The sequence below is a fragment of the Olea europaea genome, chromosome 20 (genome assembly GCF_002742605.1).
Source record: "Olea europaea var. sylvestris chromosome 20, O_europaea_v1, whole genome shotgun sequence".
Classification (NCBI taxonomy): Eukaryota; Viridiplantae; Streptophyta; class Magnoliopsida; order Lamiales; family Oleaceae; genus Olea; species Olea europaea.
In genome coordinates, this window is record NC_036256.1 from 1,103,712 (window position 1) to 1,118,956 (window position 15,245).

The following is a 15,245-nucleotide window of genomic DNA, read 5'->3' on the forward strand; positions in this document are numbered from 1 at the left end:
AGTCCCAAATCATGTTTCCGTAATAGTTGGAGTCATAAAAGGAAATCATAATTTTACCTCCGAAAATGTACTATAATATACAATCACATGCTGTAGCACAGTTCAATGAAATTTAGCCTTGGAACTCCTTGAAGCATGCCATGCTACTGCATGGAGAAAATAAATATGCTATAGCATAGTTCAAGAAAAATTCCAATATTTGCATTTTGGTTCCCGAACTCAATTTTCTCGTTTCTTGACCTCTTTTCTCACTTCTTCTCCAATACTTCATGTCTTTGCTAAATCGATCTTCAACTATTTCACATCTTCGTTTATTCATCGGGTCATCTTTCAGCTATTTGCACTTTGATCCCTGGACTTCGATTTTCTTCCATTTTAGTTCTTTTCACTTGTTTTTCCTAAATTCCACCATATTCATTGACATTGTTCTATAAACATAATTTAAATAGAATTAAGTCATATTCCAACATATTTTTCAATAATTATCTATTTTTTGTGTCCTAAATATGTGTGTAAAACGTACTTATCATGGATCTGTCGGTCTATACACTTCCCTGTTCGCTTTCAAGTTCAGCTGTGACAACTCCAGATCGTCTTCAACGGTATTATTACCCCGGCGACGAGACCAGAGAAAGAAAATCTCCGGGAAGATTAACCCAATGGTGGCATTTTTTTGGAAATTCTCAATTTGGGAGAATCAATACATTGTAAAATATTTGATGAATCTGTGTGTTACTAAAGCTTTACAGCCAACTTGTTGAACAGGTGAAAGATTTCTTGAAATTACATCTTCTACATGTTTGTTGGTAGGTCAGAATGACATGAGATCCAACATTAACTAATATTACCGTGGGCAACAGCAAATTGATTTTTGTTTTTTAAGTTTTAATTTTTAATTATTTATTTGAGACTCATTTGTAATTTTTTGAAAATTTTAGTACTATCATCGCAATTAGTTATTTACTTTTTTCTTTTCTTTTCTTTTTGTTTTATTTGAATATGAGGGTATATTCGTCATTTCACGGCCTTTTATTGAGAAAATTGATGAAAAGAAAGATTTCCACAATGAAGGGTGTAAACATGAGTGAAAATACGAAAAAAAAATTTGTAAAGTAGGAATGTTTTGCACAATGAACTTCAAACGCAGGGACATTTTGTGCTAATAACCCTTCCAAGAAACTACATAAACAAGCCAACTAACATTAACATAGAACTGAACTTCATGCCTAGATGGAATCATCTGTTGGTGTCATGCTGCTGAAACTTGACAACTCATCAATGCAATTGGCTTTATGTATAAATAGCCTCCCTCATCACCACTTCACATGTGATCCGTGAGATTTGCTAGTGAGCAGTAAACAGCAACAAGACCATAAACAAAGCTTACAGTAATAACACTGTCCAAGAATGTGGAACATGTTCTCATGAGCCTTCAGCTTCATCTCAACATAAACATCAAAGAATCCCTAATCCCTCGATCAGAAGAATGGTGCGTCATTGCTAAATAATGCATGCGAATTGAAGTTATAAAGATAAGGTACAGTACCAGTCTAGGACGCTTTCAAAAAGATGATATCAACTGCAGGTTTTTGAATTTGATTTCAAGTCATCGTTAAGCTTCTTTATGACCTCTTCTAACTTTTTTACCTCAGATCCCGGCCTTACAACATTCACATCACCCCACCTCGAGCAATTATCCTTCAACCAGCTCTTTGGGCTAGCGCACCATGCCCCGGGAACAACTTGATTTCGATTACGATTGAGGATCTTTTTATCGATCATGTCAAGAACCGGATTGTCTTTTTCAAATTGTCTGGCAAAAGCAGCTCCACTTTGAACCATTTTTTCATAATCCGAGGTGTTAAGGAAATGGGGCTCCATCTTAGGAGGGCTATCCCAGACAAAATATCTTAAATCAGAATTCACTGTCGTGTTTTTAAACTCCGGTGAATTGCAAATAACAGATTGGAAGTACACTTCTTGAGACAAGACAGCATTAGTAAAATACATTAAAAGGGTCCGAGATATATTATCCCAACCAAAAACACAAAACTCGAGAAAGGATCGGCTCAAGATAACCCACGGAGAACCTGGATTGATGACAATTCTTCAATAAACAGTCGAGAAGAATTCTGTAAGTAATACAATATTTGAAAAACATTTACCTGTGAAAACCTTGAAGGCATTGGGCACTGGCCTCTTTTCTGTTGCATGAAATATTTGTGTTCTTCGGGCCAAGTAAAGACCTGGGTCAACTACAATGGGCTCAATTCTCTGACCCCTGCAATGACATATGAATAGATAGATTACTAGAATAGTTTGATCATACACTGCACAATAGCACAAAGACTGAAATTTGCCTACTCTTTCCATCCCAGGTCACTTGTGTGATCGATGAAATTCAGGCCTCTCTTAACAGACGAGAATGCGTGGGATAAATCTGAAAGCATATTGATTAAATAGGTAAATTAGCATGTAAGCAGGAATGCAATTCTCTTATAAAATCGCCAAATAGTGTATTGATGGGGAATGGCACAAAATCTTTTGAAAGGACACCTGAAAAAAGCAATAGTATGGATAACACGGTAAATTCCATGACAAAAAGTCCAGTAAGAAATGTACTAGCAATATGAAGGAAATAGATCTAAGCACCGATACGAGGATGGAGGGACAACTTAGTGCTGAAAATGCCAAGGCCACGGCGGTGTGCATGGTTTAACTCTTGCCAGATGCCTTGTGCCTAACTTAGAGACAGTGGAATGTGAGTCAGTCTGGGTTGTGCACAGCCTTAAATCCTCTTTGTTGCGTGAAGTTGTTGTGGCTTTTGTTGCTTCATCTTTAAAAGGGGAATGAAGTAGCATACGTTATAGCTTCTTTTTTATTTTCTAGTTTTGATACAAGATCTTGGAATGACAGTTTGCCTATTTTCATCTAGAGTTTTAGTTCATTGGGACTCGAATGAATGAAATTGGAATTTCATGTTCAAGAAAAAGAAAAGATCTAAGACCAATAAGCAGAAATGGAAACTCAGGTTATAAGTACATCAACACGAGCAGCTACTCTAAAAGGTGGAAAAAGAATATCAAATAAGCACTTGGCAATGTAAATAACATCTAATACAATGTCGCACATTGCTTCACCTTTGCCTGAGACTAAGAGAAGTAAAATACTAGTCATGAGTTCAATCGATACTTAAAAGTCGCCTATAGCCCCCCAAAAAAAGGGAAATAATTGCTGTCGATTCAGAGAAAGATATGAAGAAAGCCCTCTATGAGTGGACGTAGACTCGTCATAAGTCGAATTATAACAAATTTGGTGCTCTTTCACTAATTCTCAATATCTACATATTTTACATTTGTTAATTCATTCATAACAGAACGCTTTGGAACTAAGATCCCTCTCCTTTTGTCAAGCCCTAAATGAAGATTATGGAGAATTAGATTCCTTAGACAACAGGGAATATGAACTACATAACAATAAAGCTTCATGACTCTGCATGGCTTGTGTAGCCTCAGAAATTTTCAGCTTTGTCCTTACCCTTCCACCCAAAAAATCCGATATATTTAAATGTAACAGATCAAGTAGTTTACTCTTGAAAGATCAAAGAACATTTCTTTCAAGTATTTATAATGTTCACCACCAACTGGAATTCTCACCTGAGGACATTGTTTGCATTAATACCCCTACTAGTCCTGTCTAAGTCTATTTCACTGGTAACTGTCCATCCACCGACTCCACCCTACTTTCCTCTTCTCAAAAAGAGTAAAAAGCACAGTTGGGATAAAATTAAGCTGCGTATGGTGTGGGATGGTTAGAGAAGCAAGATTTCCGTAACTTTCCACCACAGAGGCCTAAGGCCATTAGTAGCCTAATGATTTAGCATGAACCAGCACCTGTGTTTGGCCCATGTGTGAGGACACTTGTACAGCCTTGTCAGAACAAACTAAGTGCTCAAAAGATATAAAATTCAAAAATGCTGTAGTTTACACTATTGGCGCTTTGAACTATTAGGGGGACTAAGGTATTTTGTTAAAGATATAGGACCTATTTGGCAGGGCTTCTATTGAGGAAATCACAGTGGATTAATTTCCTCTAAAAGTTCTTCTAACCAAAAAGGCTCAGAAATAGCTTCTTCGTCTCATAAGTTGCTTTTAACTTTTCAAAAGTCCTACCAAATGGACCCATAGATGCCTTGGGAGTTGAGTAGAGATACTTAGAGAATATGTGCTCTAATTCTGATGCATCGGACAGTGAGTAATACTCAAGTATTGAATTTGCTTAATTACTGGATTTTCTAGGGAGATAAGCAGAACCTATCGGCTCCCAGTACTTAAAAAACGGAATAGAAGTTTTTTTTTTTTTTTTTTTTCAAAATTAAATGTCTCTACAGTATCGCTGGTTTGGCTTCACGAAGTTTAGAGATTCCAATGGTATATAGGAAAAAGGTTGTGAGAGCACATAACAGATTGAATAATAAAAGCAGCCAAGATTTGGATCTAAGACAATTTAGGATAGCAAGAGATTTTTTAACTGTTTAAGGCTAAGAACATTTAGCTGTATTGTGTAGAAACTGGAAAATCTGTTAAGTGAACTAATGTGAAAATTGTATCTCCAACTTACACTAGAAAGTGAATCTGATGAGTCTTGTCTTGTAACATATTCTGAGAATTCAGCTACTATCTCAAGCTATACGCTTACAAATTTCAGTAAGTTTGAAGGATAATCTGGTAAGTCTGGAACTATTACACATTCTGAAAATTCAGCTACTATCTCAAGATTAATACTTACAAATTGCGGTAAGATTCAAGGGTATAAGTAGGATTTGCAAGCATTGCCATCATCAATTCATCAACTTTTTTTTTTCTTTTTCTAATTCATCAGGAAAGATTTGTTACTAGCGAACTGACAGCTAAAAGCTTAATTTTGTCCCATGGGATACCCATTAACCAAATTGTCATTCTCCAAATTATGTCAATATATTATAGAAAGAATGAAAATATCTCAAACTTGAAAATAGACATCTTTCCTTACAAAGAAACTTCAAATTTTTATGGATCTAAGTGGAAAATAACAAAGATATTACACATCACAATATACTTGGACAATGGCATCTAATTATGAGATGTTCTTTACAGTGGCATGTAAACGGTCCTACAATGAATCAGATTTAAATTAGAAAAGGGAGTAGAGTACCCTAGATTAAACAATCCAAACAGCAAAGATTTAGCTAAAATGGCTTACTGCAAATCAGTTCAATCGGAGAGCACCCAAAAACCAAATTACTTTCATCAAGTAATTCATTTCTATAATTTCTAACTAAAACCAAAACCCAGTTCATAATTCCTCCATGGAAATAAAAATATTGGATACAAAAAATATGCCATGACAATGTACAGATAAAAATGCCGCCAATTCTCCCAGAGGCTATAACAAAACAAAAACCAGATTTTCAAACAAACAGACGATGCAAGAATCCATATTCCACAAACTATTCCTATCAGGAAGAAACAAACAGCTCAAAATTCCAAAACAGAAAGCTTACCATCTTGCGTAATCAGTGGATAATCCAATGCACTTAGAGTGATAAACCAATCCCATCCACCATCCAATTTCAACAAAATCGAAGCTGCCCTGAGAACGGCCGCAATATTCGTGGACCCCATGTAAGTGACCGGATCGGGCTTCCCTATCACATCCACATTCCCAAAGGCCCGAACTGCAGCCACAGACTTAACCAATGCCACCAGCCTCGTCCTCTCTTCATCAGTCCCATCTGCTGCAATGTGCAGCAAATATCTATTCCTAGGATGATACACAGCCAGCAACAATCTAAAAATACGGTCCTCATCGCCCCTGCCACCCGAAATATAGTACGCGAAAGCAGGTGGATAACCCGGCCCGCGATGAACCGCTGAAGCAAATGATTTGCGCGGGGAAAAGGAGTAGTAATACGAGGACCTAAATCCCGAAATTAAGAACAAGAATACGACCGAAATGAAGGCGGCAGAGAAAAAGATTAAGAGCCATTTCTTATCAGCTCCCATTGAAAATTCCTACAAAAACTAATTACAGAATCCTATTAGCGTGGAATGGATCAATGGAAGAACAACAGCATTAAACAACAGATTTTGAATAGTTTATTGGACAAAAGAATCAAATTGTGAACCAGAAATTCAGATTGTGGCTAGAATTCTAGAGATCTTGATGGTTTTTGGAAATTATTAAGCTGGATCAAAGTGTTCTTGGTGAGAGTTTCGATTGTGAATTTGATTTCGAGATTACTGAAATATATTTATTTAGGGTTTGACGCGGTTAGATTGAGGTTGAACGCGAGATGTAATTTCCATGAGTTTCATAAATTTACATATCTGTTTGATTCCTAGATGAAATTTGGGTTAAAAAAAAAAAAAGAATTACAGCGAATTAAATTGTCTAAAACTATTTTATTGAAAATTATCAATTAAATATATTTGATTGGTATAACTTTTCACCTGAAAAATGTTGAAATTTTATATCTTTTACTGTTTTTTGACTTTATTTTTCATGCAAATTATCAAATAAAAAAAAATTATTATAATTGTGGATAAAATTTATTTTCATTGCTAAAATAAATAAATAAACCTGGAAATTTCACAAATTCATGGAAAATGGGTCACGTGGGTGGCAAGGGAAAGCATTTTCCAAGTAAATTTCTTACAATCAAACATACAAAAATGGTAAAAACTAGAATTCCATTTTCCATGAAAAATGGACCTATCAAACAGGCCCTTTATAGCATTTAACCAACCTTTTGACAACCATTTTTATAAAACTCATTTTTTTTTTTGAATCTCAAATTTATTTATAATCACGCATTCTCACAATAAAATATTCAATACGTAAATTCAAAAAAGTTTCCTAATTTTTCATCAGACATTCTCCAAAAAATTTACTATCCAAAAACTCATTTTTCTCAAAAATTTCCTTTTTATAGTTGTCTAACATGGTCTTAACATCTTTTGTTAAAAATAATTATGATTTGATTTTGGTTTTGGTTTGGTACGTACGTTGAAACGATTTGGTTAGATTTAGAGTTTTATTAAACTGTTTTAAATGGTTTGATATATAAATATGTCGAAAATCTCCCTAGACGAACCGTTTGCACCCCTAAGCTCTAATAGAGATGAATAGCATTGTTCAATTTATTTCTCACCTCCAACTCAATGCAAGTGCTAGTGTATTATCCATTTGACAAGGCTTTTGAAAATTTAAAAATTACTCCTCCACAACGAGGCCTCGTAACACAAAATTTGGGAAATTAAAAGCATGGGAAAGATCGATTGCCCCATTAAGATAGCTTGAGTTCTTGTTTGGTAAGCTAGAGACTGTACTAAGACAACATAAAAGAAGAGAGACGTTCTAATTTTATCTACAGTAGTGTCCAGTTCGTGTACCAAACATATCCTAAATGTTGACATGAAGTGTTCCCAGCCCGTTGGCCAAAGTCCTGCTATAGGATTTTTCTCCTAACCCTTGAACACGGAAGTCGGAGCCAAAGGAGGAGTATCTAGCTGATACAAGTTGAGTGAAGGACCGACAAAGCGGAACAGTATCCATCCTCCAATAATAATGAAGATTGAAGCATAAGCAAACTTGTTAAGCCAAAACAATAAACCCTTCTCTCCCATATATAACTCGATTGCCTTCTCAGTGAGACTCATCGAATCCCAGTCCTTGGGAGTCGAATCCCGTGAATTCATTGTGATTTTAGCATCTTGTTGCTGCTTTCTCCTTTGCCTTGAACCTCTTCGAAACCGTATTTCTACGGTATCTGGTGGTGTTATGCGTGATCGGGAAGGGGGTGATGCATTTCCGTCATCACTGCTGGTGGTGGTGTTGCCATTCTCGCCACTGCTTCTGATGGGTCCCATTACAAGGGAACGAACCTGGCTATGTCGGGAAGCACATGAAATTCTAAGAGGGAAAGCAGTGAAAGGATTTGCCAAGGACAGCATGGTGGAGTTTTTCGCGTTGCTGTCCTACACTACAAGCAGAGGGTGGCCCAAAGTGGGATGAATTTCTTATCCCTTGGTACTATCCTTTTGAGATGGCAATTTTTTCATCTAACGTGGGAGCACTATATTCAAGGAGCAGTTTCCAATCACCTGATGGAAAATGACCAAAATAACGATTTGTCAATTAGAGCTCAAGTAACAAAACCTTCTTTGAAATTTATCCTCTCTACGAAGCTTTACGGATTTTCTTTTCTTGTACAAACAACTCTTTTTTACGGTAGTAAACTGTACAGCCGAACAAGAAGCATAATTAACCAAGAAAAAGGTCTCTAATATCGAAAACAAAGACAACAATAAAGCACGGTTGACTTCAAATATTTATGCAAGCGATCGTATGTGGAGCTGGTAATGGACTCATGAAGCAACAAAAAGGTGTTTCAAGAAAGGACTGAGAGCATCAAGAATGACCGATGAGATTGTAGCCATTTGGCACTAATAAAAAGAACCTAATGCAACTGTAGGCTCGAGTAGATAGTTGATTTTATTGGTTTCACCCTTTGGAAATGTATATTATTCCAGCTTACTAATAAAAAGAACCTAAAGCAAGTGTAGGCTCGAATAGATAGTTGATTTTATTGGTTTCTCCCTTTGGACATATATATTATTCCAGCTTACTTATGAGCTATCTTAACCGAAGAAGTAGATTATGTAAGAACAGGGAAAATTATTTCCTACAGTTAGCCCATGTTTGGCTCCCCATTTTATATAACTCATTTTTTCTAAATTATTTTCAACCACATATTTAATGGAACTCGTAACTTATATCAACTTTACAACCATTCGGTTCGTTAACTTTTTATCAAAAATCTAATTCTTATTTAAACCAAGCAAGGGCTTAATGGCCTGCCCAACTTTCCGTTACTTTTTATCTCAAACCATCAACACGGTGCACTGGGACCTCTCAATAATTGGTTTCCTGTTCTATTAAAACTTAAAAGACTAAGAATTCAGACTCTGATACGCTCTCAAATTATGTGGGGGAACCTAAGCAAGCTGACAAACAAGAGAACTATTGATCAGCAATCTACTTCCAATGTTTACCATACTCAAAGAAATTTACAGATAGTCACCTGCCATACACCAATGTTCATGCACACAAAGAATTAATACACAAAATTCATATGCTGAGTGGTTGACAACCACATATTACAAGATCAGAAACATTTGGTACATAATATTTGTTCATGAATAATCGTTCCTTAGATAATTTCAAGACCAAGATTTCCTCTAATTCTATGAATTTTTCTAGAATACTCTTTTTCAGAATATCATTCAAAAAAAAATTGGATTGCCAAGTATCCCACCAATTAGTAACCCAAGATTCCATACCTTTTCGTAAATGAGAGAGAAATCTACCACGGAAAGAATAATATAGATGCAAATTATTAAAAAGAAGTAAACGCCTTCTTTTTTTCTTTTGCTAAAAACAAGTGTGCAATTTCAGATTATTACATCACTGTCAGTTTCCAGAACTTCACCAATTAAATACTTATTTCAGTAGATACATTCAACAAAGACATTATTAACAGAAAATTTTGTGAAAAAAAATAAGGAAAGTTCTGGATTTGAGGAGATCAGTGGAACAAAACTACCGAAGCATCCAATTGACTGAATTCAGTATAGATTCAGCTCAAAATGGAACAATTTTATTTCATTATTTCATATTTCAAGTCTTATTTCCCCCATTACAGGCTACAACCCGAAACGATAATTTCAAATCTAACATACTTACATAGATTTTTTAAGATTCTCATATTTTTATCAATGAATTATTGAACACATAATGTTAAAACTGTAAAATCGGGTCTTATTACTATCTGAATTAAGCAATATATGATGAATTCTTGATTTCTAAAGTTATGCAAACTACGAGAATTCAAAATTAAGCCATCCCAACTTCCACCCCTTATTTGATAACTGAATTTCAATAAAAATTACAGACCAGTGTTCATAGACACAAATATGTTCAGAATAAATTTCTATAAACAGTGGGAAAGAAATACTTACCCGTTTTGGACTACACACACCAGAAGAGAGAGTGAATTTTTATGGCCTCAGAATGTTTGGGTTTGTGATATGAGAGGATCAGTAAAGAACCAACAGTAACACGTTTTTGAACCTAAAGTCGCTTCTCGCTAAAGCGACTTACACAGGTAGAAAGACGATTATTTATTTATTTTGGTATTTTTGAGTCATTTTAATCCACGTAAGGTCAAGTCAAGTCAACTCGATCGGTGAAGAAGAAGAAATGCGAGCATTTTAATTAGTCATACTTATTTTTCATGAATGTGGTAAATTAAAATGAATAGCATGGTCGTTTGATCGAAATAGTTTGAAGGATTGAAATTTAAGAGAGTCAACGTAATAAAACTCTTATGACATAAAAAAATAATTTAATTATTTCTTGAAGTTATCGTCGATGTAGACTTTACTTTTATTAGATTGATCTACCATTGAAAAGAACCGAGAGAAGTTTCTTTTCTTTTCTTTTTTTTTGGAGGAGTTTGACATTTCAATTGTAAATTTATAGATCGCAAACAACCCAAAAAAAAGAAGAAAAAAAGAAAAATCTATCCATTATCCAACACTTCAACAAATAAAAAATTCTACAAAAGTTAACAAGGCAACAATACATACATACATACATATACACACACACACACTAGCAATTAAATAATAAATGGGAAAAAAATAGTGATGGCAAGCATAATACCTACTAAATTTAAATGCTAACCTCTGTTTGATGACCATTATTTTGAGAAAATAAAGTTTTGATTTTTGATTTTTTAAATATTGTGTGGTTAAAATATATGAAAAATAAAGTAATGAATTTACGCGTAAAATATTTTTAAACAACCTGTACTATTTTTTTTCCTCCTTAGATGACAGAATTTGTGTTGGCAATTTTTTATCGGAGGATAAAAATAGTTTTTTTTTTTTTTTTTAATGGCAGATGGTGGAATGTCATGTGACATTCTGTTAAAAAAAGACGTCAGAAAAGATGCACACCAGGTATGGTTGTTTTATTGTATAAAATGTGTTAAAAATAAGTATGAGAATTAAAGAGTTTTAAAATAATGATTGGACTAAATGTGTATCCAATAGCGTGAAACATCGAGTGTGGAACAACTTTGCCCAGTAGCCTAAAAACGAGCATTCTGAGCAGACAATTTTTTTATGCAGGAAAAAAAAAATCATAATTCAATATGCTACTTAATGCAATTAAAGCAACAAGCAACGGGCAACCATGAAATTATGTTTTTACTTTTTTCAATTGAGGGCACTCAGAGAGGGAATATAAAGAACAAAAAATTGAGCAAGCTAATACTAAGCTTCAAATAAAAAAATAAAATAAAAAGAAGAAGAAGGTATTCTTCTTTCATTTTCTCACAAATTTCTTGGAATGCAAATGGAGAAATTTTAAAAAGGAGGCCCGGGGGGGGGGGGGGGGGTTTCAAATAAAGACCTTATAGATGGAGGCTTATTTTATTTAGCATGTAACTTGATGAACCATTGAGAAATCTCAAATCATTGCTGGGAAGTCAATCGAGTCTTGATTTGGTAGCAAATTTTCATAAAGAGAGATGATCCTGGTCGGCACCCCTCCAATAGGGGGGCGTCACTGTTTTTAACCCTATCCCGAATCCGAGACAGGGAGATTTATTCTTTCATAAACAGGGACAGGTTGTGGGGGAAAATCATGAATATTGATAATTTAGAATTGAATTGGGTTCAAATTTCAATTGAATCATGAATTTGGAAGATAAAATGATAGATTAGATGGGATTGGGTTTAGTGATAGGGACTTAGGATAATTAGTCTAAGACCCAAGGTGTACTTTGTTTTTGGACATATGGTCTAACTTCTTTTTTCTTTTTCTTTTTTCTTGGATGTATTTCGTGGGGAAAAAAAAGTTTCAAAATGAATGATATGACTAGTGGGTTGTAACCAGATCCAGTCCCTCCTTCATCCGTCTTTGCATATCAAAGTTGTCACCCATATTGATTTACTTTGAAGAAGACAAGAAGAATAATTATGAAGAACCAATTAAGTATATAAATCGTTGCATGCATGAAATAATATGGGGGCGTCTGTTTCCCATTTTTATAAAAAGAGAATGAAAAATATAGTCGTTATGGGTCCCATTTGATAACCTGATATGATAATTAACTGTCATATTTTTCATTTTAATCAGAAAAGAATGAAAAACAAACAGGGACATAGTAATATACCTTTTAATATGGTTCAACTTTTTCCAAAATGGGGGTAAGTTGCCTAAAATTTGAATTTAAGTATATATTATGCATATTTTTACAGTTTTTGCGAGTGGTAGAATAATTAGTCCATGTTTTTCTCTAATGTTTTAAAATTTAATTTTCTTCAAACTTATTTTCAACCATAATTTTATGAAATTCATATTTTATATCAACTTTTTAACTATATATTTCATTTACTTTTATCAACATTCTATCATGATATTATTATATTGCAAAATCTATGTATCCATGCACCATGGTAAATGTTGTCACCAGACTCTGAACCCTTGTCTGGTTTGGAAGAAAATTAATTTTTTAATAAATTTTAATAAAAATTGATGAAATATAGGATTCAAAACTTAATAAAATTTGTGGGTTATGTTTGAGCCCCATTTTTTTTTGGATAAATGATTTTTGGATTAGTGATTTTTTTAGAAAATATGTGATTAAAAAGTATTAAAAAAATTGAATTCACACGTAAAGCTATTTTATGAGAAAATGTGAGATTAAAATGAATTTTCGAAAAAATAGAACTCAAACAAGGGCTAAATATATATCTCAAGTAAAAATACCTGAGATTGAGTTCTTGGCATTGCCATCTCCTCCATTCATGGCAGAAAATTGATCAGACATCTCTCTCTCTCTCTCTCTCTCTCTCTCTACAAGTAAATATATATATGCATATCAGTAACCAGTCTTCTGTTTCCTTATTAATAGAGCCAACAGAGTCAAGTCTTGGCAGCGTGATTCATACCAGCAGAATCTTAGTCTTGACAACTGCGTGATTCATGCATTGCTCTCAGACTCTCAGTCTTGAGTTTGTTTGGTGTAAGAACTATTTTATCATACTAGGTTCTCCAAAAATTATTTTTCGCAAAATTGATTCATAAAAATCTACAATAAAAAGAGGCTCTTACGTTGGAATATTTTAGCTGTAAAAAAATTTTAAGACGCACTCTTTGAAATTATTAAAAATATGATCAAAATCAATTTTTTTGCATAAAATAGGTTACATGTAGATAAAAACCGTCCATATGTCCCTCAACCACAAGGAAATAAAAGGTTTGGAACTGTGAGCGCAACAAATAAAATATTAGGAAAGAAGCTGCATATATTTTTGAAAAAAATTGAACTTTGACTGCAAATATCCCTAATATTTGATAATCTACATGGGATCTTAGTAATCCAAAGAAAGTTTAGTGATGATTCACTTATTAAATTAACTCATACACCAACACCCTGAACAATCTTATGCTATGATACTACTTATTGGGAATTGAGATCTATTCCTCTACTGCTCAGGTTTATGTGAAAAACTTTATAAAAATCTCTAACATATGTTACATATCCCAAACCCTCAAGCACACCATTGAAATATTATCATATGAAATTATAAAAGATCCATAAGTCTCACGTCCAAGATAGTTCACGACTATCTTACAAATTGATATCAATTTTTGTTTGTTATTTATTTCATAGAACAATCTAATGAGTAAAATATAAAATAACTTCGTATACTATAACATAATATAATGGTAATAGCTCTTTCCCGACATAATGTAAAACGAAGGAAAAATATACCACTTATTTTATTGTGCAATATGGCATCTCAAAGTGACAAATCGGACTATAGTGACTTCTCTTTAACCATTCCGAAATGCAAAAGCCATGGAAAGATCGAGACCACCAACCCCATCTCTATCTCTTCCAAGCATACCATACAACTCTCAACCTCGTTGCTATCGTCCTTGTAATCAATCTCCTTCGTCAACAGAGATATGATCGCATCCAGGCTCGCAGGTGTCATGTTCAGACCATCACTTGACCCCAATGAAGTTTCTTCTGTATGGTGAAAAACAGTATTTGCTATACCAATATCTAACAATTTGTTCTCATCCTTGCAACCGAGGACGTGTGCATAGTTAATTAAAGCATCGACAATTTGTTCTTTAAAGCTCTGAGATCCACAATTTGCAAGTTTTGACAACAGATCTTGCTTCAAATCATCATAGACCTCACCAAAATCAACCCAAGTAAATCTTGATGTCACTGATACTCCACCTTCCCTTAAAACTTCATAAACACTGTAATTCACCCAGCAATTGATTTTTTGAATTGAATTTCAGGAGAAAATTCATTGTTGACAAAGAGTTGTTATGAACCACCGGTTCAGTAACCTGTCCTTGAATGCCCACCAACATGTCATCGACCCGGACTCTGTATTATACATTCCCGTATGCATTTATATTTGGGATATGCTATATGTACACCTCATGGTGTACACAATGCATTACACCCTCATATGGAGGGAGACCCACAAATATTTTATTGTATGTAGACCCTCTCTATATGGGGGGATGTAATGTTATGTACACCATTATATACATATAGCATTATCCTATTTGAAATTCAGAGAAAAAGCTCGAGTCTGGAGAGATTATTTCTGGGAAAATTATGTACTTCTGAGAAAACGATGAATTGCTTACAGATGATATTGTAATTATACATAGATTTTAGAATTTCAATTCGTGCAACATTACGATTTCAAATTTCCAGGTCTTGGTTAAGTATAAATTCCATCTCCATGTAGGGTACGGAAACACTTTTGTATTTATGGAAACAACACAAGAATTATATGAAAATAAGTTCAATATTTTGAGATAAAATAAACGCTATTTTTATATAATTACATAACAATTTTCTTATTCTTTGTTCAAGTGAATTAGAATTTCAATCGAAACCTAAACACATATTGTTGCTTTGTTCGACAAATTCAGGAACTCAGATTATATAATAGTATCACAATAATAATATTTATTATTATTAGATTTTGTTCTTTGTACTACTCGACATGAATCACGATTTATTTAACATTCAACTCCTCTATTAAAACAAATACTTAAAAATTTGACAAAGTTGATTATTTTTATGTTTT

General features: G+C 34.0%; 2 protein-coding genes across 3 annotated transcripts; both read right to left on the reverse strand.

Annotated features, from left to right (window-relative positions):
- Positions 1-1,066: 1,066 nt before the first annotated feature.
- On the reverse strand, positions 1,067-6,394 carry LOC111369343 (beta-glucuronosyltransferase GlcAT14A). Of its 2 annotated transcripts, XM_022990824.1 has the most exons (5): positions 5,543-6,394; positions 2,365-2,440; positions 2,166-2,281; positions 1,547-2,090; positions 1,067-1,466 (listed from the first exon to the last, which is right to left on the reverse strand). In XM_022990824.1, the coding sequence occupies exons 1-4, from the start codon at positions 6,042-6,044 to the stop codon at positions 1,576-1,578; spliced, it is 1,209 nt and encodes a 402-aa protein (XP_022846592.1). In that variant the 5' UTR covers positions 6,045-6,394; the 3' UTR covers positions 1,067-1,466; positions 1,547-1,575. The 2 variants fall into 2 exon arrangements, with proteins under 2 accessions (XP_022846592.1, XP_022846591.1); XM_022990823.1 differs by having other exon boundaries at positions 1,067-2,090; positions 5,543-6,393.
- Positions 6,395-7,159: 765 nt separating this feature from the next.
- LOC111369344 lies at positions 7,160-10,194 on the reverse strand. The gene is made up of 2 exons (XM_022990825.1): positions 10,062-10,194; positions 7,160-8,144 (listed from the first exon to the last, which is right to left on the reverse strand). Exon 2 carries the CDS (start codon positions 7,992-7,994, stop codon positions 7,506-7,508), a length of 489 nt encoding a protein of 162 aa, XP_022846593.1. The 5' UTR covers positions 7,995-8,144; positions 10,062-10,194; the 3' UTR covers positions 7,160-7,505.
- Positions 10,195-15,245: the final 5,051 nt, after the last annotated feature.

What these genes read in the sequence shown, in the direction of transcription:
- LOC111369343 (XM_022990824.1), bottom strand. Translation starts at nt 6,044, where the DNA reads ATGGGAGCTGATAAGAAATGGCTCTTAATCTTTTTCTCTGCCGCCTTC. An exon ending in TCCACTGATTACGCAAGATG is followed by an intron (nt 2,441 to 5,542) that starts GTAAGCTTTCTG and finishes ATATGCTTTCAG; the next exon opens with ATTTATCCCACGCATTCTCG. An exon ending in TGCCTTCAAGGTTTTCACAG is followed by an intron (nt 2,091 to 2,165) that starts GTAAATGTTTTT and finishes TCATCAATCCAG; the next exon opens with GTTCTCCGTGGGTTATCTTG.
- LOC111369344 (XM_022990825.1), bottom strand. Translation starts at nt 7,994, where the DNA reads ATGCTGTCCTTGGCAAATCCTTTCACTGCTTTCCCTCTTAGAATTTCA.